The 26,403-nt window shown below is 33.9% G+C and overlaps 1 protein-coding gene across 1 annotated transcript; it reads right to left on the bottom strand.

Annotated features, from left to right (window-relative positions):
• LOC130814310 (U-box domain-containing protein 13-like) lies at window positions 1-7,242 on the bottom strand. The gene is made up of 4 exons (XM_057680424.1): window positions 6,732-7,242; window positions 2,776-2,892; window positions 2,096-2,545; window positions 1-1,518 (listed from the first exon to the last, which is right to left on the bottom strand). The coding sequence occupies exons 1-4, from the start codon at window positions 7,005-7,007 to the stop codon at window positions 385-387; spliced, it is 1,977 nt and encodes a 658-aa protein (XP_057536407.1). The 5' UTR covers window positions 7,008-7,242; the 3' UTR covers window positions 1-384.
• Between the last annotated feature and the right edge of the window lie 19,161 nt (window positions 7,243-26,403).

Genomic DNA, 26,403 nt, shown 5'->3' with positions numbered 1-26,403 from the left:
TTTGAGTTACAATAAGTTGATGCATAGATGTCTTAACCTTGGATTCAGAAGCAAAACAATGGGACAAAAGCACATATAAAATCTATCCTTTGATAAAAGTTGAGAATGATTACGGATACAAATTTTTACAATGTTACATATCAACATGTCTGACCATGTCATTTTTTTGTTTCTTTGCATATATTTTGTGCCTTCTGTGATGATATTGACGATCCTTTCTTCATCTCAATCCCCCAAAACCAGCAGAGTGCCAAAAATGATGAGCTTCATCCACCGGAATAAGACTTACAAACTTCCGGTGGATCAATACAAGGCCCTTCCTTCCATCCTCTCTTTCCCTTTAACTTCAAATTTTAAAAAAATTATATAAAAAGTATTGAAAAATTAAGAGAGCCCGTCTTCAGCAGGAGTTGGTGCATGTGATTCAGCCTCGGCTTGCGCCTGGGCCTGTTTTTGCTGCTCAAGTAATCGATTCATTCTCTCGAGTAATTGCTGAGCTTTTCTCTTCCCCCGTTCGGTGCCATTCTGTGACATATTAATCAGAGAATTCATAATTCCGAGCTCTTGTGCTGCTTCTAGATATTTCAGATCACCCGAACAAAGATGCACTAGAACTGCAGCTGCGTTTTCTTTGTTCCTTGGTGATCCGTTGGCAATTACCTCTACCAAAACAGGTAATGCATCTGCAGATACAAGGGCAGCTTTACCTTCAGGGTGGTTAGATAGTATAGCCAAAATGGCCAACGCCTCATCCAACATGCCACCTCCAGGTTCCGTCAATAATCCCATTAATGTCGGCACAATTCCAGCTCTTATTGCCTTGCCCTTGTTTCCTTGGTAAATACATAGGTTAAATAATGCAGTGGCAGCGTCTTTCTTCCCTCTTTGGGCACCCTCACTCAGCAACATTACAAGAGGAGGAATAGCGCCTAAATTACCTATTCTTATCTTATTTTCATCCACAACTGAGAGACTGAAAAGGGTAGCAGCTGCATTTTCTCTTGCTTCCATGCTTCCTATCTTCAGCACATGAACAATACCAGGTACAGCCCCTGAATTTATGATACTACCTTTATTATCATCACAAATTGAAAGGTTAAGAAGAGCGGTTACAGCATGCTCCTGGGTGCGTGAATCGGGTGTCGATAGCAGGTCCACAAGAAGAGGGATGGCCCCTGCTTCAGCGATGGCTACACGATTATCAGCATTTCGCTTTGCAAGAAGCCGGATTTCACCAGCTGCAGCACGCTGATCATCAGGGTTACCTGAGTGGAGCTTGCGAAGTAGTTCTTCAATCTTGGAACGTTCAGCAGCTGAACAAGCAGAGGCGGTTTTGCTAGGGTTCGAACTTCCAGGCCGCTTAGGAAGTTCCAACCCATTTGCTTCACACCACTGGGCTATTAGGCTTCGCAAGACATAGTTGGGTGTAAGAGATGAGTTATGGAGCAATTGTTGTGTTTTTGGGCATGTGTTGTGACCAGCCCCGATCCATTTCTCAATGCATGAGCGTTCATATGTCTGCAAAAGAGAAAGAAGGCAGTTATTTAGTATAAGAAAACAATAAAGAACGAAAAGAAAGAAGGAATACATCTCTATTAAGTAACAACAGAAGCCGAGGCTGATGAATCTTTTGCATCTAGAGAATTGGAAGTTCCTTAGTAAATGAAAATATATGTCATATGATGCAAACGATTGACAAACCAGTACGTAGGGCTATACCGAACCCTAGAGTAAGCATCATGACCACAATTTCATCAGTAAGGCAAAGAAGTGTTATGGAATGTGTTATGCAAATAACAATACATGCAGTACCCTCTTCACCTTTTTCTAAGTACCTAACAGCACAATAGATAAAAGAGGGGGAGTCACCTTCCTATAAAGAAGTTGTGACAACTCTTAGTATGCCACCAAGTCAATCTTCTATCAAATAAACAAGACAACACCACAAAAAAAGATATATAGAATAACAAACTTCATAGGGAATCCAATTTATGACGACAATACAAAAGGCAACTTTTGATTATCAGCTAGACTTAAAAACAATAAAAGGAGCTAGATGAAAAGGGGATATATAGCAGTAACTTGATCTAAATACCTGTCCAGTTGAAACAATAACAGGATCTCTCATTAGCTCGAGAGAAATTGGACATCGAAAATCATCAGGTATAACAAGAGACTTGGGACTCCCATCAGAAGATGTTTGTCCAGTGGAACTTGATGAGGGATTGTTCTCTCCTGCAGAAGATTCAAAATCAGGATTTTCAGTCTGAACAAAATCCTTTATTTTCTTTAGTAGATTGCACATCTTCTCGATTTTCTCTTCAGGATCTCCATCAGTTGTAGAAACCATCTCAGTGAGAGCAATGGACTCTTGTGTCAGATCATCAAGATTCATCAGGTGCAGCTTGTTAGCAACACTCTTTAGTAACTCTGGATCCATAGCTATATCAGAGCTATATAGAGATAAAAGACCCTCATATAACTCTGAATCAGGGGAATCAATTCTTCCCTTAGCTCTTTTAAACTGAGTAACAACAAGCTCAACCTGAAAGGAAAAAATTAGCATAAACCCCTTGATATTGCCCAATCTTATCCTAGTTAATACTCAAAACGGGGGTTGTAGAGGGGGTTTAGGAGATAGTGAAACTATCTGAGTAAAAGATATAGAATCTCTCCACTCTCCAGTAAGTTGCATCATCATAAAATCCCACACAGATAGTCAAACGACCATCATGGGCATGCAACAGAACAAGCCTTCAGGTGAGTTGATCCTACCTGTTCCTTTACTTCATCAGAGATGTCAAGTTTATCGATTGGTAGTCTATCCAAAGCTTGCTCCAACTTAGATGTCACTTCAAAGAAATCTGTCATAATTTTCTCTCCTTCAAGGGTCTGTCATAACAGCATGAAAAGAATGAATCAGAAGAAAAGCACTTGATGCCAATGATGCATTGCATAATACTCAAACGACCCGTTGATGTCAGTTTTAAATGGTGGATATGGTAATAAAAAGTTAGTCTAATTTTTGTGGAAAAATCTTCTGACAAGTTTAACGGTCATGCTTGTTATACATCAATCATCTCATTTCTTTTTATAATTCATTCTAATGCATTATACCAATTGAAAACGTGGTATAGGTAGTAATGGAGAAAAAACAAACATTTAATGATCAAAGTTTTTTACTATAGCAATGACATGGTACATTTGCTTAAAATTTACACTATAAATCATTCTTATTACCACGATTTAGTATCATCAACCAAATGGGACGTAAGGAATATCTCTATCCATTATGCCAAAAAAAGACATGTATATAAAACTGCAACTCTTAAAGTTTATACTGAAAGGAAAATGAATGGAAGGAAGTGCTCTAGAACCCATTTACATGAACAAGGGAAAATCCAAGATTGCTCCAACTACCTAAGAATAAAACGCATGAGTCATACGTACAAGTTATGGAAAAGAGTGACAAAAATATGTACACAGAGACAGAATAGCATAGAACCAATTAGGAATTATGCCAAGAGATCTAAAATCGAAGCAATTCATCTTATGAGACAAAGGACGGATTACTATACGGCTAGAAAAAGAGATTTGCACGTGGTTTTTATTGACTGGAAAAAGCATATGATAAGGTACTAAGAGAAGAATATTGGTGCACTTAGAAGGAAATGGTATTCCCAAAAAATACATTAATAGAGTGCAAGATATATATCATGAAGTCAAGACAAATGTTAGGACATGTAAAGAGCAACAAAAGTTTTTTCAATTACAATTGCCTCCATCAAGGCTTGGCCCTAAGTCCCTTTCTTTTTGCAACGGTCATAGAAGAGATGACTCGATCGATACAAATAGATGTGCCTTGGTGCATGGTGTTTGCTGATGACATTGTTTTGGTAGATGAGACCGAGGAGGGGGTTAATGTTAAGTTAGAATGATGGAGACAAGAGAGTCACGAGGGTTAAATTTGGAATAAGACGGAGTACATAAAGGTAACTTCAACACAAATGGGAAAACAAGAGATACCATAAAGTTAGAAGAAAACAATATTGATCCAAATAGATGCTTTTAATACTTTAGGTCCATATTTTATTGTGGAGACCTCCAACAAGATGCAACCCCTAGAGCTAAAGGGAAAAAATAAAGGGCAGCTAATGATATATTATGTGATTAAGATGCACCCCTAAAGCTAAAGGGCAAGTTTTTATCGAATGACCATTAGACTAGTGTAACCAGTAAAGAAGATAGAAAGTTGAAACTCATAGAACTTAAAAAGTGGTGAGGAAGACCTGGATGGCAGAAGTCAAAACCGATATGAATGATTTAGACTTATAAATTGAGATGGTAGAAAATTGAAATGAAAGAAGAAAAATCTATGTAGACGACCATCGTAACTGATCTACTAATTCATGTAACCGACCCCAATCTTTTGGTATTAAAGATCTAACATTATTGTTGTTGTTGTTATGGCTTACTTCCACCAATCATGTGGATTAAATCTTAGAGAATGATCATGCACTTCTCTTTGTTCTTTATTAGGAATGAAGAAAATGATGGGAAAGAAGTTGGGAATTTTCCTTCACTTGGATAGAAAATGAGGAAGAGAGGGAAATGAAGAGGAGCAAATCGGAGGAATGACATACTTCGCATTCTAGGAGACACAAATATTTCCTTTAATAGAGAGATTTAAGCAGAAAACTCATCTAACGCTTCATTTCCTTCTTTCTTTATTCAAATGCACATTTATAAATTTATCTCAGCCAATAATTAATGTTATATTTAGATAGGAGGAAATGGAGGGGAAAAGAGGATGAAGAAAGAAATAAGACTCCTTTCATTTAAATTGTAAAAGGTGGAGAATGAAAATAAAGGAAAGGAAATTGAAGGAAAGAACTCTTTCACATTGTGTCCAAACCAAAATTTTCCAATAATGAATTGATTTGAAAGGAAAACATCACCATTTCCTCCCCTCACTTTCCTTCCCCACCCCTTCTCTTAACCTTCCTTTCTCAATGAATGCTATTGAAACACTTTTAAAAAATCACTCTTTCATGGACAGACTCACCACTTATGAAAGAGCATATCTTGTCAATGGTCATTTCTTCTATGATATTGAAGAGAACACTTATACAGCACCACCTTTAGTGGTACGTTTGGTTCTATAAGCTCTCACATGGATCTTACTCTCCCTATTTTGCATCGTATCATACTAGATTGTCTTTTCAACATGAATATTGCTAATATGATAAATTGATAATTGCTTTTTTATATGAAAGAGGCCTTTTCATATTTCGTTATAAATGTGTGTGATGCAACTTGTTATGTTGATTGAAAAAGCTATATCTCAAAGTGAAGAGTTTGTACTTATGGTACATGAAGCCATTCAATAAAATCTACTTCAGCGTCTTTAAATAGTTGCAACATTAAGAAATTGTAACTATTAAAAGATGGAGGTATATAAACAAAAGACCATGTCAACTGCCACTAATATACTCCCAAATCCAATGCATTTGAATACAAATGTAAGACTTACATCAACCATTATCGAGATCCAAATGGCAAATTTAATATAAATTCTTTATTTTGGTCCTCCATTTCAAGCCTAAAAAAGATCTATTCAAAATCAATGATCCCAATATGGACAAAATCACAAAATCAAACTCATAAAATATAAGCTCCTAATCTCATCACAGATTTTGAATTGCCATAGGCCATGCCTCCAACTTGATTCATCATTTAGGCATTGAATCCATAGAGTCATAACCACAACAAAAGTTCTACTAAATTACCTCCAATAGTACTCAATTCCCCTACTACAATAGGTGAGTTCTTATCCTAAAATTGTTTGTAAATGCCTACAATAGATATTGATACCATGAAACATATCCCTAAAGTAAACTCAAGATCACCTAATTTCTAGATACAACCAAATACTAAGAGTCACTCATGATAACAACCCAAAATGATGTATTTAATCATTGTCCATATATAAAGATATATTTTCAAGCACAAACCCATCAATGCTCGATATATGCCCCATCAATTCGACCATTTTACCAATTCTATTTAAATTATTCAACAATTCCCTGGAATCTCAAAAACTTATCCACCCACATATCACTTAATTCAGCTTTAGGTCACCTAAATAATAGAATTAACTACCAAATAATTAGAACCACAAGCAAAAACCATTCATGAATAAGCATTCTAACACTAAGCCATCATCAATGATCAAAACCTGCCCCATTACTCCTTTTACTTTTGCTTATTCAACTTAAATCGTCTATTAACTAACTTAATACTTTTTTAGTTGCATCGTTTTCACTTTTGTGATTACTATGCACATCTTTGACCATTGACACCTTCAAACCTCCATTAGTTAAAAATTGTATTCATAAATTTGTTAATATAAATATACACTTCCAACAAAATCTAAGACCTCAGAAAATAGCATGTCATTAGCATCAAAGTACGATCATCAAACGAGCTTCCAAATAGCACAAAGTCACCCATAATGCCTAAGATAAAACTAAATCACTTCAAACCCTAAAATCCAGTAACATGACAATAACAACACAAAACAATAACAAATCCACGAAATTAAGAGAATTACACAAAACTTCAGAGTAAATTCCAGTTATTTTATTAACATTATCATCTTCTGTTAGCTAAAAGTAGCATAAAATAAGATAACTAAATAAATAAAAAGCTGTAAAAAAACAGATCCAAACCAGATAAATTTTGCTGCAACGAGAACCAAATCGGAGCAAATCAACAGTTTGATTAAGCGCCTCATCAAAATCAACAAGATTTTTGATAACATCATCAGTTAATTTCTGTTCACTCTCCTTCATTTCATCAAACATTGGCGTTAAAAGCTTCAATCTTCGAGCTAAATTACAGTACTGCTTCTTAACAGGAGATCGATAATCAGAAATTGATGAAATTTCATTGATTTTTTCAATTAATCGGTTCAGCAACAACCGTGTTTCGTTAGCATCCTCCATTGATAAAATCAAAAATTTTTCAAATGAAAAACTTGACAGAAATAAATTTCAGCGCAGATTTCTCTTTCTTTCGAAGTGGAACAAAAAATGAGACCTCTTAAGAACAGAAGACAGAGAAAATTAAGGTGAGATTGATTCAGAGAAGGAAACAGGAAGCAGAGAAGGTAGGCTCCATGAAAGAGAGAGGAGGAGGTGAAAATAAAAAAGGAAAGCAAGATAATTACACCATGTAAATATATTGGGAATTGGAAGTTGGGAGTAAACTAAAGTTAAAGGCGGGAGTAAATTCACTCCATGTCCGGGACCGGCAGGGATGGCGGTTATAACTCTGGTGGTGGTTTATAAGACCGTCTCACTATAAAATAAATTTATATAATTATTTTGTTTTTGTTTTGTAATTGATCACTTTAAATCGTAAGTTATCACTTTAATACACTAAAATTTATATGGATTAGCCCAATAAAAATAATTTCACTATGAAAACGTCTCATATAAAAAAACGTTTGTATATAATTTGAGGGATTTGACTTTATATTTGCTTCGATTTGAGTGATATGGATATAAATTTAATAGATAATAAATTAATATGACTATATAACTGTGAAAGATTTAAGTGAGTAATGGGTGTGAAAAGTTTTACCTAGGCCATTAATAGAAAGTAGATATGATATTTTACCCGATTATATACATTGGACCCGCTTATAGCCACAACGCCCATGGATATGTAGTAGTATGAAGTATCATTTGAATAATTCTTTCATATATTAATAATTAAATCATTAAAATTTGAAAACAGCCTAGTCAAAGGAATTTTATGTTTTTGAGTTATAGATAGAATATTCTATAATATAAAATTTAAATATAAATTTTCACATGTGATGATTTTATCATTGCAAATTTTAATTCTATCTTGTTGTCAAATGTATAATTTAAATAAAAATAAATATACAAATTAATATATTAGAAATGATTATAGTAATTGGCGTATATAACACGAACATTGAGTGAATACAAGGCAGGTATAATGTAAGTATAACCATGAAAGGTATACCTTATTGGCTATAGTGGATAGGGAAGATTTTGAATACATACACGAGTGGTCAAGCATAATGAAGAAAACTTCACTCGTCACGGTTATTAGGTGGTGTGTACAAAAATTATAGGTGGTATAGGTTTGGGAAAGGAAATATTTGCACTCGCATTTTCTATCTCCAAATAGACAAAGTCCCCTTGTGAAAGCACTAGAGTGTTAAAATACAAGTAGAAAGAAAAAATGAATACTTAGTAGGAGAGAGGAAAAAATATTTGTGTATGTATGAAATTTACAGAAAGAGAGTCAAACAATTACCTAAAAAAATGCAAATTAAGTTGAACAAACAAAATTAGAAGATGGATCATTTTCATAGGGACAAATCAACCTTGTCATTCGATATGTACAGCTCGGTGTTTTGCTCGTTAATTAGAGTAGTCAATATTTTATCAACAATTTCTCCTCAAGATTCTCATCCAATAAGGAGGGTTTAAAGGTCATCCAAAGAAGGGTCTAAGATATCCAAAAAGTTAGCCAACATAACAGAATTAAAATTAGTGAAAATAAATTATGAAACACGGACAGAGCAGCTGATCCTTCCTATTTTGCCATGTGCTCTTAACCTAGGGAATGTTGACAAAAAAAAACTCAAATCCAGCAAACTCAACAAATTACCTGAAATACAAACACATTAGGGTCTAGAGTTTCAAACTTTATCCTTAAGAATCACCCAAGACCAAGGGTAAGGGTGTTCAATGCAACGAAACAAACACTTCAATAATTAGCAATGAGAAACAATAAGAAACAAAGAAAAAACAAAGACACAAGATTTACGAGGTTCACCCCAATGTGGGCTACGTCCTCGGTGGTGGTTAGCTTGCTTGTATTATGTGAAGAAACAATGGAGTTCTCAAGAACTCTTACAAAGAAGTATTACACTTGGAGAAGAGAAAAGAAAGAGAAAGGGTTTGTGTTTGGCTAGGGTTGAGAATATTCTAACAAGTAAGTGTTGAGACTTCTATTTATACTTGTGTGCATATGGGAGTAAAGAAGGAAAGGGCCTAGCCCTAAAGATTGGCCGCAGGCTTTTATCGCGAAACAGAACAGTCCCATGCTGCTCTTATGAAGGTTGGTCGAGCGGAGCATGAACCTGGTTGAGCGGTAGATCAGGAGGCTACTGGAATGGTCGAGCTGGTTCACTCGATCGACCAATAGTGTATTCCAGTCGAGTAGCCCTTTAAAACCTCTCCATCATCATCATACACACACATACTCTTCCACACACCATCAACCTCATCATACACCATTGGTGCACTCAAAGTCACACCAAAAACTCCAACAATCTCCACCTTGACTTGAGTTCACCAAGATCACACACTTCCTCCAAGACACTCCATCTGCACACTACCAACAATCAATCAAGTAACACACCACATAAATGCCCCCTAGGGGCTTCATATCAAGCAAGCTTCTAAACCAATCAAGTCCACACATAGAGTGAACTTGTTGGTCGGCAACGGCTTTGTCATCATGTTGGCCGGATTATCATCGGTGCTTATCTTCGCTAAGTGCACTCTCTTGTGCTCAATTTCATCTCGAATGAAGTGTTTTGATTTCCTGCCAAATGAATGGCACTTTCACTATCACAATGAACACGCACCAAGCTCATCTTAGGACACATCTCACCAACCAACCCTTTAACCCACTTTGCCTCTTTTAATAACTCGGCGATAGCTATATACTCTGCTTCGGTGGTGGACATGGCGACCACATTTTGGGATTGTCAACTCACCGTCGTTCTACCCAATGTAAAAACATTCCCCGAGGTAGATTTTCTAGTATCTAAGTCACCCACATAGTCGGAATCACAATACCCAATCAAACCGCTTCAAATTTTCCCGAACTTGAGAAAAACATTTGAAGTTCCCTTAAAGTACCTTAACAACCACTTTAGAACACAACAAATAAATAGCCAAATCCTCATCATCAAGTTCTACATCAATATTTTGCAAGTCCATAACAATGGAATAAAATTCATCAAGGTGAGGTTTAAGGGGTTTACCTTCCTCCAATCGAAGATCGTAGAGTCTACTCTTCAAGAGTAGCCGGTTGGTCATACTCTTTGCCATGTAAAGAGACTTCAACTTCTCCCATATCCCCTTAGAGGTAGTCTCCTTCACAACTTCTCTCAAAACCTCATTTGAGAGACATAGTTGAATAGCCGATAAAGCCTTAGCATCCATCTCTTCCCATTTTGCTTTACTCACTCAAATGGGTTTCTTATCTTCACCTTCAAGAGCCTTGTGCACCCCATTTTGTATCAAGATTGCCTTCATTTTGACTTGCCACAAGCCAAAGTTTACACTCCTATCAAACTTCTCAATATCTAGCTTCATTGAAGACATGTTTCCACAAGTTTTGCACTCTTGAACACTCCCAAACACCAACAAAAGCCTTAAGCTCTAATACCAATTGAAATACAAAGCACATTAGGGTCTAAAGTTTCAAACTTTATCCTTGAGAATCACCCAATACCAATGGTAAGGGTGTTCAATGCAATGAAACAAACACTTCAATAATTATCAATGAGAAACAATAAGAAACAAAGCAAAAACAAAGACACAAGATTTACGAGGTTCACCCCAATGTGGGCTACGTCCTCGGTGGTGGTTAGCTTGCTTGTATTATGTGAAGAAACAATGGAGTTCTCAAGAACTCTTACAAAGAAGTATTACACTTAGAGAAGAGAAAAGAAAGAGAAAGGGTTTGTGTTTGGCTAGGGTTGAAAATACTCTAACAAGTGAGTGTTGAGACTTCTATTTTTACTTGTGTGCATATGGGAGTAAAGGAGGAAAGGGTCCAGCCCTAAAGATTGGCCGCAGGCTTTTATCGCGAAACATAACAGTCCCATGTTGCTCTTCGCTTGATTGGTCGAGCCATATGAAGGCTGGTCGAGCGGCAAATCAGGAGGCTACTAGAATGGTCAGCTGGTTCACTCGATCGAGCAATAGTGTATTCTAACGGAGCAGCCCTTTAAAAACCTCTCTATCATCATCATAACATATTTACTCTTCCACACACTATCAACCTCGTCATACACCATTGGTGCACTCAAAGTCACACCAGAAACTCCAACATTACCAGTCAATCGTCTACATCATGTAGACATATCCTTAAATCTCAAGTCAGGGAAAGGAATGTTTTTCTTATAGGCATCAGTCGCTTGTCAATAAAGGATTGTAAGTCGTTCTTAGCCAATTATTCGGTCACCTTAGACTTGCCCTTGCCTCGGGCAGAAGGTCCAAGCTGAGGAATAAGGTGCAAATGGGAAGAAGATTGTTGCTGACAAGAGGCTTGTGCTTCCTGAATTTGAATTCTAGCCTCCATTCAAATAAGAATATGGTCGTATATATTATCTCGACAGATTCAGTATATGAGAAAAATATTATAAGTTTTTCTTTCCCCAACCAACCAATATTTCCTCTTTAGTGCTCGACGCTTTATCTAGACCATACAGTTAGTCTTGGAGTCTATGAGAAAAATATTATAAGATAATAAAACTTCCAAAGTTTTTTGAGAAAAAGTGATACGAAAAATAGTGAAGACTTACGCATGGAGAGTCAAAAGAGGTTTATTTGAATCTAACTTTTCTGACAACCAAGTTTTCCACCTTAAGGATGTTAAACATCTTCACCACTTCTTTATAGTGTTTATTAAGCTATTTCCATGCAATAACTAAAGAAAGGCACGAGCGTCAATATGTTAAATTCGGGCCTTAAGTATGAACGTTTAAAGAAGAAACTTACTCTTTAAAACCTTGTTAAGACCAAAATAAGCCATAAAGAATTCTGATCCTCAAGTGGCATTAACTAGTTTCCTTGTTAATTAAATGTCCATGATACTAAAGCCTTGTCAAATCACATTAGGGAACTGAGTTATTGAATTTGTCAAAGAGAGGTTCGATGTCATAGCAGTTATCTTATAATTCCAACCCTTTTACTTGATAGAGAAGTGAATGGAGTCTTATACCCATTCTAACTATTGGGTGATTCTCCTACTACCTTAAATCTACATCTATGTTAAAATGCTATCCATCCCATATCATGCTTATGAGAATTTCACAACCTAATTCTAAAAAGATATTCAGAGCTGTCATTGAGGGTCTCACACAAGGTTGTTAGGATCGGGATTCTACGTAGGATCGAAATCTACTGGTGAGATCGGATCTTAGGATCGGATGATCCTACAAATTTTCAGAATTAATAAGTTGTATTATGTGTATGTTTATTATTTGATCATTTTAAATTTAAAAAAGCATTAAGAACCCATACATTTTCTTAAGATTTTTCTTTAATTTTAAAATACATACATGTCTTACTTTTTAATGTCGTTTTTAATTTTAAAATATACACTACACATAATATATTTATAGCACATATACACAAGGATATAATATTAAACCATAGTAAGCAAAAAAGAACAAAGATACTACCAAAAAAATTTAAATTAGTAGTTTTGACCAATCCTACCAACGATCCTAGCCGATCCTAACGATCCTAGACGATCCCACCAACGATCTTGACCGATTCTGATCGATCCTACCGATCCTATGCCTAATCCTGACTAATTTCGTTCCTATGCACGATTCTAGTTGCTGGCACTGATTTGAATCGTAGGATTATATCGCGATTCTGATAACCATAGTCTCACACCTAATACTCGAAAAACTATAACAAATTCTATTATACAACTTGGAACGTTCGTATACAACTCAATATCCATAAGAAAAAAAATATCTAACACTTCCACCGCCAATGGATGAGGTGGAAAATTCAGTCCTACATCAAAGGCCACATAAAAAACAGTTATACAATATTTAGGAGAAAACTTAACAGTCATATATCCCAAGTTTTATTACTTCGTACCCACATGGAAGTAAAACGGATGTGATTGCTCATTTTTCAATTGTAGTCCTATGGAAGAATTGGCTTCATCTTTTTAGCATGTATATAGAGTAACCTTATAAGCCTAGGATTTAAATCACTTATCAAAAATTCCACGATCGACTCCCAAGAGAAAAGGTGATGTTTATCCACAGGATAAAATGGGGGAAGTTAGAGAATCATTGTTAGGAACAATGTCCTTATATTGTGGTGTTACTTGATAAACTAGCCTATCATCATCGAGACATTTAAATTATCACCTTTAGATGCTCCTACATCATTTTCTCCTATATCTCGATTTAATCTAATAGTTGTTGAACATTTAGAGTATATAGGTCGTAAGTAATATATACCATGAACTACAAATAGTAGTGGGACATATATGTAATTTGTATTTGCGTTATATATTCCTAATAATAGTTAAATCGGGATTTTTCTAATCTTGATTCATAAATAGTACAAGTCATATTATCAATTTCCAAAGAATTATTGTAACACCCGAATTTCCTCCCTTCCTTCACAATTCAGGTTTCGTTTAAGGGGTTGGAAAACCCCTGAATTTCCAACCCCTTAAATGAAACCTGAATTGTGAAGGAAGGGAGGAAATTCGGGTGTTACAATTATAGTATACGCGAGAGTCGAATTATTAATACATCTGAATTAAAGAATAAAAGAACAAAACAAATAGCAAGAGGTTCAAAGATACCTAGTCCGAGAAGAAAAATTGAGATCAAAAGTATGCAACTTTGAATAGGATTAAGTAAAATTTTCAGAGAGTTTTTCTCTCTAAGAAATTGCTACAAAATTGTTCGAATGAATTTAGACCCCCTATATATAAATGAGAGAGCAAGACAATCAGGAAAAAAAAAATATTCATGTTAGGATCACTCACTAATTCATTCAAAACTCAAACTCAATATTCATAATTCACAATTCAAAAGGTCATATATATTGATAAATAGTGAATGTAAACCTGCCATTTAGACCTTAGGAACAACTGTCAACCTAGTTGGACTCTCCACTTAGCTTGGAAGTCGGACATTCGTTTACTCCCAATACAAAATTTGGGGCTACAATATAATAAACACGAAACTGCAACATAATATAGAATAAGCCTAACACTTAATATGCCTCTTATTGAAATTTCTTTGGCTAAAGTATTCCAAGTATAATACGACATATGAAGAAAGAGAAAGTCGAACCTTATTATTCCCAAAATAAAAGTTTAGGACTAAATTGTTCTAATAAGTATGAAACCTCGTCCAATGGAAGAGAAAGTGAGATACTCATTAGCCCCCAAATTAAAAATTTGAGGCTAAAGATTCGAAGTATAAAACAACATTTTAAGGAAGATAAGTTGGACACTTAATTAGCCTTCATATTGAAAATTTAGAGCTAAAACGTTTGATGCATAAAAAATCATCTAAGAAAGAGTAAAATATCAAACCCTCATTAGCTAACAAATAAAAATTTAGTGGTAAAATATACTAAGTAGAAACAACATTCGAAAAAGAAGAAATTAGATCCTTTTTCGTCCCTGAATAAATAAGTTGGGGTAAAATATTTCAAGTTGGAGACATCAATTATGGTGGATAAAGCCAAACTCCTACCCTTACCCATCAATTCCCTTCTTCAAACACTCTTGATGTGTGGCGCTAATGTTATGGGCTAAAATATCTCATGAATTAGTTAAACTTTAAACTCACTAGGAGTTTGGATAAATCAAAAAGTATAAAGGACAAAAAACCAAATCAATCATTCTTAAAACTTAAATACTAATCATTAACTTGAATCCCTAAAACAAAAATAACAATTCAAGAAAGATCACATCAGTCCACAACTTAAAGCCCACCATCTCTCTCTCTCTCACACAGCCTTACATATCAATCTCTTGTGGTTGCTGCAAGTCATAGACACCTCTTGGAGACTCGGACCTCAAAAGTCATCTAGATAGTATTCCTCCGACAAACGTCACGCTGGGTTTCTTTGGATATTTTATTACATTATCTAGCTCTTCGAATATCAATTTTTGGTAAGAATCTTAGTAATTGCGTTGAAAAAATATATATATATAATTTCAATCAAAACACTAACCTAATGCTAGATGTTGAAAGTTGAAGAGATTTGAGGGATATAAATGAATGTTAAAAATGAACTGTAAATGAGATAAGGAGATATATACCGCGAAGTTTTGAGAATTTTATGTAGTTACAAATTTCTCTTTGCAAATTATAGTCGCAAAAAATCTGAAAGTGTAAGCAAGTCAAGTTATCGGATTCCAATGTCTTTGATTGGTTTTAACTTGTTTGATTTAGATTTTGTCTTTGACTAAGCATAAGTGCCCTTTGACCTAAATTTATTTTATATTAAGAAATAATTACCCAGAATAATCATACATTTCATTAATTTTTTATAGTAATCTCAATTTTTGATTAATTATGAATAATCCAATTTTTAGGGTCATTTACTCAGAAACATTGTTGTCCAAATGGTGATCGATTTTTACAAATTAATTACAATAAAATAACAAAAAAAAACAAAATTATTAAAATTAAAAGTTAAAATTAAAAAAATACTTACTTGATTTTCATTTATATATTTTTACTTTTTTGATTTTTTATGAATTAATTTTGTATTCATTTTATATTTTTTAATCAAATTGACTTGTTATATAGGTATGAGGTTATTGTTGTGCATTCTTAGCAAAAATTCCCAATAGTTAAGATTATTAATGTTTAATCAAAAGTTGAAATTATTGTAGAAAAATTAGTAAAAAAGTTGGGTTATTTTGGATATTTTTTTCTTACTTTAAATCATTTTTTGTAATTATTTTCTAGATTTATCTCAAATTTATATGCTTATTTATTTTAATATTAAATTGATTTTATAAAATTAAAATCACTTATTATTTAGAATAATTCGTTACAATGGATATAAACAACATTAATTATTTTCTTAATTTGTGTTGCGCAAATCAATCGTGAAGTCCATTTTCAAAAATAATTTTGCATCGGTAAATACGTCGTTAAATATATTTTAGATTTGCTAAAATAGCCCAAATCAGCATAAACAGTATAATAATACTGTCTACAAATCACAGCGAAAGGCTTATATAAGTCTGGGCTGCATCCGACCTGTGGCTCGATAGCAGCAGCAAACCAATATCAGAGTATTTAAAACCTTTTACATAATTAAGTAAATACTATTTACAAAAACATTATGAAATTATTACAATTTAATTTTCAAATATCTAATTTACAAAATGTATTTCAAAAAGAAGTCCTCGTCTCGTACATAACACATAATACATGTAGGCATCGCCTCCACAGCCGAGCTAACTTGAAAATGGATCTATCTCCAGTAAGGGATAAGCCCCATCAAAGACTGTCAACAGTTGAATTGTTGAGTAATCCAACAAACTATTACATTTATGTACAAGTCATTAACAAACATCTCCAATTTAACATTTGATAACTCCTTATAAAACATTTATTTATCAAAACCTAAACTCTTTTAAAAGACCGTTTGGTATCGACATAAATACGACTAAGAACCTTTGGTTCACAGTGGATCAAAACACGGTTATAACATTACAAGTTAATAGCGAAAATCAAAATACGACTATTACTTTACAAGTCAATAGCGAAACAATACGACAAATGAAACATATGATTTAATTTGCGAAACAAACAAAACTTTATATACCAAAATTATTTATTCAAATCTCATATTAAAACAATAATATAACAACACTTAAAAACGTGAGAATATATGGACTGTCAGGAAGTAGGCTTGATCTAAATCCCGAGAACACGGGTGATCGTCATCACCGAACCTACGATTTTTGCAAGAACGAAACAGGATCCGGGGCTCGAGACCGATCCGAATAACCATTACCTATTATCAAGCTATAGGATTTCACAGTAATCCGCATATTAATATCCGTTGCCAATTTCCAAAAACAGACATTTTTCAATGTCGAACATTTTAATATAAAACGAATCAATAAATCACTTGATTTTTCTTTAAAATTAATAATTATAACTCATTTTCATAGTACAATATTGAAAAGCTAATATTTATAAAAATGTGTATATATGAAAACATAATTTTGATCAAGAACTAGAAGCAAGGTCAAACAAAGTCAAAATCCAAAATTTCAAACATCAAAAATTATATGATTTTGCTTAAATATCAATAGCAGTAATACTACACCTTATAAACCGTAACTTAAACTTTGAAATACTTAAATTAAATTTAAAACGTAGTAGTATTTGTAGGATTACCTTTCTATGCCATGACAATTAATAATTAAAATATCAATCAATTCATCATCAACCATCTACATGTAAGAGCTTAAGTTACTATCGATGGAGTTTAACCAATTTTACACCAATCTTAAATCCCAAATACGCAATTTATATCATACCCAAATAATATCAACTAATAAAAAATCCAATTGATACTTATGTTCCCAACTTTAATACTTAAACCTAGCTCTCATATTAATCAAATAAGGACCCATAACTCAACAATATCAATCAATAAAACCCAATTGAAGAAAAAGTAATAACCCTAAATTGATCTCAAATATCCAATAAATAACCTTAAACAATTGATTAAAAGAATACCCAATGTATTTCATTGTTTCTAATACCACTTTATAAATCTCCTATTAGTACCATTTTAGGACATATCGTTACTAAAATAGACATAACCCCTCATACGGAAACCAAATAGGACGATTCAAGCGACTACGCGACCGTGACTTAGAGCTCTACATTTCGTATGAAGACACTAGAACCTAAAAACGAACATAGCTATTCCGAAAATCGAAAAATCAGAAAGTTCAGTTAATGAACTGAAATTTCATAATCCAAATCACCCAATTGATATTAGTAATTAAATAACCCAAATATCAATACTAATCAACACTAATAAGAATCCAATTACTAATCGAACCTATTTACTCAACTTAAATTCAATTTAATGCTTAAATTAGACTTACCCAAATAGATACTAATATAAATAACCCTTGAATTTACCTAAATATGACTCTCCCATAATCCAATTGAAGAAATGACTTAAAATTCAAACCCTTTATCAATTGGGTTTGAAAATGAGGTAATCAGAGGAAGAGTTTCTGATTTTAATTTGTGTAGCATACTAAAGAAAATCTTGTAGTTGGTAGTTCGAAGACTATTAGCTGGATATGGGAGTAAGAAGTTCAAGAATAGAGTTTAGAAGAAAATGTCGTGGGGAAGAGAATGGTGATGGAAGACGAAAGGTAAGCAAAGGTTGATCTTTATATAGGTTATAATACTTAAACAATAGCATTTTTTTGAGAAAGTTTTCCCAGAATATTGCTAAAAAATAAAATAATTCCCACTTTGCATTATGTGGGAAAGTATTTCCCACAATATCGTCCACGTGGAATTTTTTTTTTTCAGACAAAACCGCCACTTGAGATGGCGGTTTGCCTTAAGCACTAAACCGCCACATGAAGTGGCGGTTTGGTCAAGGCAAACCGCCATCTAATGTGGCGGTTTGGTCCCTGGTAAACCGCCACTTCATGTGGCGGTTTGCTTGTACTTGGATTTTTTTTTTGTTTTTTTTTCATTTCCCCTAAATATTGAACGCAACCTGCATTAAACTTGTTCAATACCATCTATTCCATAATAATCAATTACGAACCAGCTTGATTTGAAAAAATTAATTATGAAAATAATGCGAAGATATATTACAATCATGGAAAGTCATACAACAAATTCAAATCATATAAGAATGTACAAAGTTTGTTAAACTACAACCTCCGGCCCCTTTTGTTTTGCGCACCGGTAGATGATGATGGTGTGAACTCGTCAACCTCCGCAATGACATTAAGAGCAAGAGCTCGTCGTTGACTAGCACGCTGATATGTGATGATCCTTTGCGGAGGCGATGGATGTGGAGGAGGAGTGGTGATGGAAGTTGGAGGAACGAATGGCGACATAGTACCGGATGTCGATGGCGATCTAGAAGACCGACCTCGAGTAGATGAACACTGGCAACCTCTTGTGGACCGAGAACTGGATCCTCCAGAAGAGCTACCTCGGTGGGCTGAACTCCGTGGAGAAGGAGTGTGGAATGTGTCATCTACCTCGCCAATGACGGGTGGAGTCGGTATGAGGTACTCATAACCCGCCTGACTCAATGCATCCGTTAACGACGCGTTAATGGAGCCTAGGGTCTGAGAACATAGCCGATACCCCACATCAACTGGCGATGTAGAGGCCCCTTGAATCGTGTCATTGCATTGTATGAGCACCGATCGGATGCGCTCAGCCTGTTTGTTATCATTATATTGTTAAAAGAGTCACTTAAAACTATTACTTTATGTTATGAGTGTTGAAAGATGACGTACCGGTAACGTAGATGTCGGATGGTAATGTGATCCTGGCTGCGCAAATGTGGTGTTCGTAAGGCGTAATATGGAGATACGCCTGTACCAACTCATGTACATAGCCTGACCTGTGAAGTTATCTCCTCGAACCAATCTAGATGCTCGGTCATTCCACGCATCTACATGCGATCTATGTCGTACGAGGTAGTTCTTGTCCCCAGTCCTCCGATCGATCGCATGTAGTTGAGGTTGGGTGTCACAGGCTTGCAGAATGACGTGCTCCAAACAGAATTGACGCATGACACGATCCGGGAGATGTAGCTCGACGATGTCAAAGCAAATAAGTGGACAACACGATCTCCAAATCTCGTGGCTCGATGTACATATGTGCGGCAGAGCGTCCATCTTAGCCGCTGTGTAAGGCTGCCATGTCATCTGTAATAGAAATGAATATGCTCAGTAATATATACAATTTATTCATAACTAATACAAATAGTAAATGTTAATAACCTACTCGTCCCGCTGTCGATCAAGTGCGTCTCTGTAGTAGACGAGAGTATGTGGGGAGTGGGATCTCGAAAGATATACACGAAGCCAGCTGCAAACAAATAAACATTGTTTAACATTTTCATGTATCATAAAATAGTGAAATTATGAATTTGAATAGTGAATTGAGTGTTGCTACCTCACGGCTACAGGATCCATCCCGCGTCGATGCTGTGACCCTAACACCGGTTCAAAATCATCCGCGTCATCTTCCTGATCATGTTGCCCATCGGGTCGAATCGTGCGAATAATGGCGCTCAGGAATAGAACCATCCACTAAGTACTTATACGCGTCCTCATTAAACTCTTTAAGGCGATTCATGTAGAAATTATATTTTCGAATCTTTGTCTGTTCAGAAGCTTTTCCAAATAAGTTTTTGACTTCTATGTTTTTGAACTTCTCATGCAAGTTCGAAGCTAGATGACATTTATAAAACCGATGGAATGCAAATGGCTCTTCCCAACCTTTTCCAACTCTATTCATTGCATGCAAAATTCCCTTGTGACGATCAGATATAACACATAAGCCGTCCCTCTTAGTGACATAATGCCTTATACAATCCAAGAACCAACTCTATGTGTCGTTGCTCTCTCCCTCCACAACGGCAAAGGCAAGTGGGAACAACTGAGAATTTGCATCTATCGCCATAGCAATCATAAGTGTGCCTCTGTACTTTCCGTACAAGTGGGAACAACGTACTTTGAAGGCTCCGACTCAATTACACAGAAGTTTCTATTGTTAGAAATCGCCCATGCTTTAACATTCTTCTTAAGGTGGTCTAAGGAGCTAAACTCTTGCCCTATCCTAAAGTCTCCATTTTCATTCATGGAGTTGTCATCGTTCCAGGTCATCCATGCATCAATCAATCTTTGATCAACCTCATCAATTCTAAGCCAATCTTGAGATGGAGCATCATCTCTAATCGCTGCATCTAGAGTTTCTCTCTTTCATCATCCTCTTCTGAATCAGAATCAATATGCTCATCCTCCTGATCTAAAGAGTCAACCTCGTTCGCATTAAGCCTACCCAAGTGATTCGTGGAAAAGGTGCTCATTACACCACCACCAATGCCACGTGAATGAGTTGGAGAGGTAAACTCATCCAAGTGCTCATTAACGTAATTTGGGTTACTTAACATTTCTGTGAATGTATCATGGCGTACACTAGGACCTGATTCTGGAAGTTCTATGCTAGTCATGACTTCCCTCGCATTATCCAAATTTGTAACCAATTCAACATAAACCTCCATTGTCATTCCAGGGGCTTGTGATGCCGCATAAGCAAGAGTACTTATGCTTTCATCATTCTTAATCGGGACTAACACATTTTTCTCAGTCACCGGGTATTTCATCTCCATTTTTAACATAAAAGAGTTGCGATCACAACCAATTACATCATAGACTTTGCTAACAAACACCTCAAAAGTCGTATTTTGACGATAGATAAACATCACTGTATTTTATCCTCCATTATACCCAACATCGGATCCAGTATAACTTACTTCCCCACCCCAATACACTATAACGGGATAATGATCCATATTCTGCAAATACAAACATGTTTTTCATGTGATTTCACATACACTTAATTGTTGATTGTGAGTAAGGGAAGTGTAAATTTGAATACAAGAATTTGTGATATTAAGGTATTAGAACACTTATTAGAAGGTTCATTTCAAATGTAAAAGGTAAAAATACCATGAATATATACTAAAACCATTAAACTAACCCTACAAAGTAATAAACTTTCATTGAAGTATTTCATCAAACACTTTATATGCATACAAACCAAATCCTAAAATTCAACTACAAATTTGTAAAATGTAAGCTTATATCATGAAAACAAGAGAATGTAACAAACAATCAACGTATTTATAACTTCAATTGAAAACAATAATGAACAAAAAAACAATTTGCATATTGAAAAAAAATTAGGGTTTTATTCATACCTTAAATGAGAATGAAAATGAAGTAGTACACAAGGAGAAGATGGGAATGTAGTTGATTAGTTTAGTTGAATGAGAGGAATTGTAAATTTGAAGTAAATGAGAGTGAAGAAATTTTTTTTTAAGGTCAAACCGGCAGCAAGAAGCAAAGAGGGAAATGGAGTAAACTATACAAATGCTCGACATTCTGTTTTGTACTCCTACAAAACTGCCACTTGAAGTGGCGGTTTACCCTATATTATTATTTTTTTTTAATTAGAAATTCACAAATCGTCATTTCATCTAGCAGTTTACTTAAGATTCCTAAACAAAACCGCCATTTCATGTAGCGGTTATATTAAAAAAAAAAAATTCACAACTATCCTATGTGGACGGTAATGTGGGAAATAGTTCCCCAATTCAAGCAAAGTGGAAATTATTTTTTAAATTTGCAATATTATGGGAAAAAGTTCTTTTTTTGATGAAGTAAATTAAAAGTTTTTGGATGAGTCATAAAATTTAGATGAGTCATGAGCTATTGTGGCACTATATGAGTATATAGCTTCTTACATACTCCTAAAAAATTTATTTAATTCACTTTCAATTTTCATTCTATAACTTACTTTAATCCCAAATCAAATACAACTGATACCCAAAGATAATAGAAAAATTTACTCAGTCCAAATAAAATATCGCATTTAAGATTCAATAATCCCAATCGTACTAAATTAATTACGATTAATTAAGCGGCTAATTTAAGGTCTATTTCATTTGCAAGTCGGAAAAATTGGCGTATGAATGCTTTCCATGATCAATTTTCAAAGTGGATATGGCTCATGAGGGTATCATGACGTCTGGTGCTCAAAAATATTATTCGCATCGGTAAAAATGGTGTTAAATATCTTCTTGGCTTGCGTGTTGAAAAATTTAGCGTATAATATAAATACTATTTATGATCAGATATTGAAACTAGGTGCTCCATGAAGGTAATCACGACGTCTTTTGTTCAAAAAAATAATGTTAAGTATCTTTTTGGCTTGTGTGCTTCAAAAATAGATGAATAAATACTCATATTGATCAATTTTTTAAACTAAGTGTCCCATGATAACGTTGCTAAAAAAAGTGTCCCATAATAAGGATGATTGCAACATTCATTTTTTGAAAACAAATTTACCACTGACAATAATGTTGAATTAATTTTGGGTTGCCTATTGGACTAGTATATGAGTATTCCTTTCGACCATATTTCCAAATTCCAACATATATGCCCTATAAAGGATAATTGTGAAATTTATTGTAAAAATAATCATAAATAATACAAACTTTTACTAATTTTCTTATAATAATATCAATTTTTGATTAACCATGTATAATACCAGCAACTTAAAGATGTTTTTCTAGAGTAATACCAACTTTTGTTTAACCATTAAATTCACGATAATTTTTTTCTTATTATAAACAACATCAAAATTAAAATTGCAATAATAGAAATTAAAAGGTAATTTTAAAGCCAAAGGTCACTTAAGTCAAATAGATCATCTCTGAACAAAACCAGTTGAATTCGAGAATTTAATTACAGTGCTTATACTTTTATATTTTCGTAGCTATAAGTTAAACAAAAAAAAAAGAATTTAGCATTTATAATTTTTAAAAATCTCAAACTTTATGATTATTTTAAATAAATAACTTTACTCATTAATTCTCTAAGTTTTATGTGTTTGACAATTGACAGTTGACTTATATAATTGGTGGTTATTTTAATAAATAATTTTACTCACTAATTCCCCAATTTTTTTTCAAACAAATATGTTGAGTTCAACAACGATCTTATTATTCTTGAAATCTAGGTAAATATTAAATTTTTTTGAAATACCATAAATGTTAACAATTGAAACAAAACAAAAATAATTATTTATTCCTTAAAAGTTGCTAAAAACATAAAGGAACACTTCATCCTTTATTTTTTAAATTACTATTTTCAGAATTCGGTTAGTAGAAGTCTAATTATTTTCATCAAATTTATGAAAACCAAAAGGAAATCATAGTTCATAAGAACAAGAAAATAGATTTAAAAGTGGAGACTGTTGAATATTAACTATTCTTGTGAAAGACTGACTCTTAATAACAAATTCAAAATAAAAACTATATATGCTTATAGTTTGTATTATAAGGCCAAAGTAATTAGCATGACAAGAGTATCATGCTTCTTTGAAAAGAAGATACAAATTTAGTCATTAGTCAACTTACAATCTTCCATAACTTTGTTTTTTGCTGCTAACTATTCTTAGCTTGGTGGATTATGAACCTCCCAACTGGCCACAATTATAATAAATTTATAATTCATCCCCCCTTATTTTATTAGCCGACTGGACTTATACTGATTTTCCATTTTTTTAATAGAGTCAAAAAGACATGTTAATCATTTAATGGAGTCAATGTTTTATTCCTGACCTCTTTCACCTAGTTGCAAGTTGCAACTTAATCATATAAATTTCTAGCTGGTTTTATCTACATGGATTAAGATTCTATGCATTTTATATATTTTTAACTATTTGCAGATTAAGAAATTGAAAGAATTAGTTGAAAATTAAATTTAAAATTTTATCAATGTACATTGATTTTTAATAATATCTGATTCATACTTATTTACGATTATGTTTATTGTAATACTTTTTCTGTCCCATAAGATTTGTTCTAAGTACAAATTTTATGTAAAATAAGAAAAAAAGTGGTAAAAATATATATTATATGGGATAATGTGAATCAAAATGTAAATTAAATGAAAAATATGAACTAAACAGAAAATATGAGTCATAATTAAAAATAAAAATATAGCAAAATTTATAGAAAATACTAAAAAGAAAAATAAAGTAGAATAAATCACTTCCATTCACATATATTTCATTATTCTTGTAATTTAGTTAAGTACACATTATAACATAGTTTTATGCACTAAAGATTCCTTAACTTGGAGTGGGTGGATTATAAATTTAGTGTTTCCCTATTTTATTAGCCGATTAATGAGAACTTAACCATATCTAACACGGATTTAAAACTTGTACGCGTTACGAAAAGAAAAAAGAATTGGAATGACAAAAAATGTTAGATAATAGTGTACCTTAAATTTGAAGCCTGATTGGTCAATCAGGTAGTATTATTGTAGTTTGTACACTTAACAGTATAATAATACAAGTATACAATTATTCTCGAATTGGGAAAATAGTCGATAAATTAATTTTTGCTCGATAGAGTAAAAATAAATTTAACTATTGTTCATTTTTATATATACTTAGCTATTTAGTATAATTGTTGAAATAAATTTAACTATTGTTTATTTCTAATTGTTTGAAGTACAACGAAGGTTTGAAGAAGGTTTTAACTAATAAGTGTATTAGATTTTTTGCAAATATACCCAATATGTTGGTTTGTTAAAAAATAAACAATCGCTACTACCTACTAAGATACCACCATCATCATTATCATTGACGTAACTAGCATCGGCATCAGCTAGTTTTGTCTTTAGGCCCCTCATTACTCGAAGTTTTCTTTTTCCATTTCCAACAATCTTTCTTGATGTGGCCTTTGAGCTTAGTTACTAGTCTTATTTTTATTAGGCCCCTTAGAATTCGACCTTCCCTTTCCCTTGTTTCCACTTCCACTAGTGTGAACCTTTCTCAAAAGACCTCCCCCTCACAAACAACCCATCACTCAAGCCATTCGGTGTTTTGTGTGACAATTGTGAATTGATCAAATCCCTTTGAGTTAAGGCATTTTTCACCTCATCACTACTCAAGTTGTCTCTACCATAGAGTAGAATTTCTCTAAAGCTCTTAGATGGAGGTAGAGAGCATAACAAATAGATAGCCAAGGCTTCATCATCTAATTTTACATTAATGTTTTGCAAATCCTTCACAATTAAGTAAAACTCATCAAGGAGAGGTTTCAATGGTTTCCTCCAAGCGTAAATTGTAGAGTATACTCTTTAAGAATAGTCTATTGGTGACACACTTGGCTATGTAGAGTGACTCCAATTTCCCCCATATCCCCTTGGTTGTGGTCTCCTTGATAACCTCTCTTAGGACTTTGTTGGAAAGGTATAGTTGAATTTTCGATAGTGTCTTTGGATCAAAATGACTTCCATCTTGACTTGTCGTAAGTCAGAGTTAACATTCCTATCAAACTTCTCTATGTCAAGCTTCATTGTAGACATGTTCCCCCAAAAAATGACATCCAAATCACTGTAACAACAATTTATCTCTGATACCAATTGGAATAAAAGTTAGATTAGAGTCTAAGAATCAATTATCAAACTCTAATATCACCAAGATCAAAGGTATGAAGTACTTTGAAGAACAAATAAAAATTTCAATGAAAATGACAATGTACGAAGAAAATTAAAATGCAAAAATTAACACAAGTATTTACGAGGTTCACCCAATATAGGCTACGTCTTCGGAGGTGTGTATTATCTTTGATTATACTATAACAATGGAGTTTTAAAAACTCTTACATGAAGGATTACTATTGAGAGTAAGAGATTATAGGCTATGTGTTTAGTCTAAGGGGTTTT

This window comes from Amaranthus tricolor, chromosome 5 (genome assembly GCF_026212465.1).
Source record: "Amaranthus tricolor cultivar Red isolate AtriRed21 chromosome 5, ASM2621246v1, whole genome shotgun sequence".
NCBI classification, from domain to species: Eukaryota; Viridiplantae; Streptophyta; class Magnoliopsida; order Caryophyllales; family Amaranthaceae; genus Amaranthus; species Amaranthus tricolor.
This window is presented reverse-complemented; position numbering and strand designations above follow the sequence as displayed.

Bases quoted from the DNA above. Each gene is read 5' to 3' on its own strand.
- LOC130814310 (XM_057680424.1), bottom strand. From the start codon at position 7,007: ATGGAGGATGCTAACGAAACACGGTTGTTGCTGAACCGATTAATTGAA. The intron at 2,893-6,731 runs GTTTGGATCTGT...CTGTTATGACAG, and splicing joins GTTGCAGCAAAATTTATCTG to ACCCTTGAAGGAGAGAAAAT. The intron at 2,546-2,775 runs GTAGGATCAACT...TTTTCCTTTCAG, and splicing joins CTGATGAAGTAAAGGAACAG to GTTGAGCTTGTTGTTACTCA.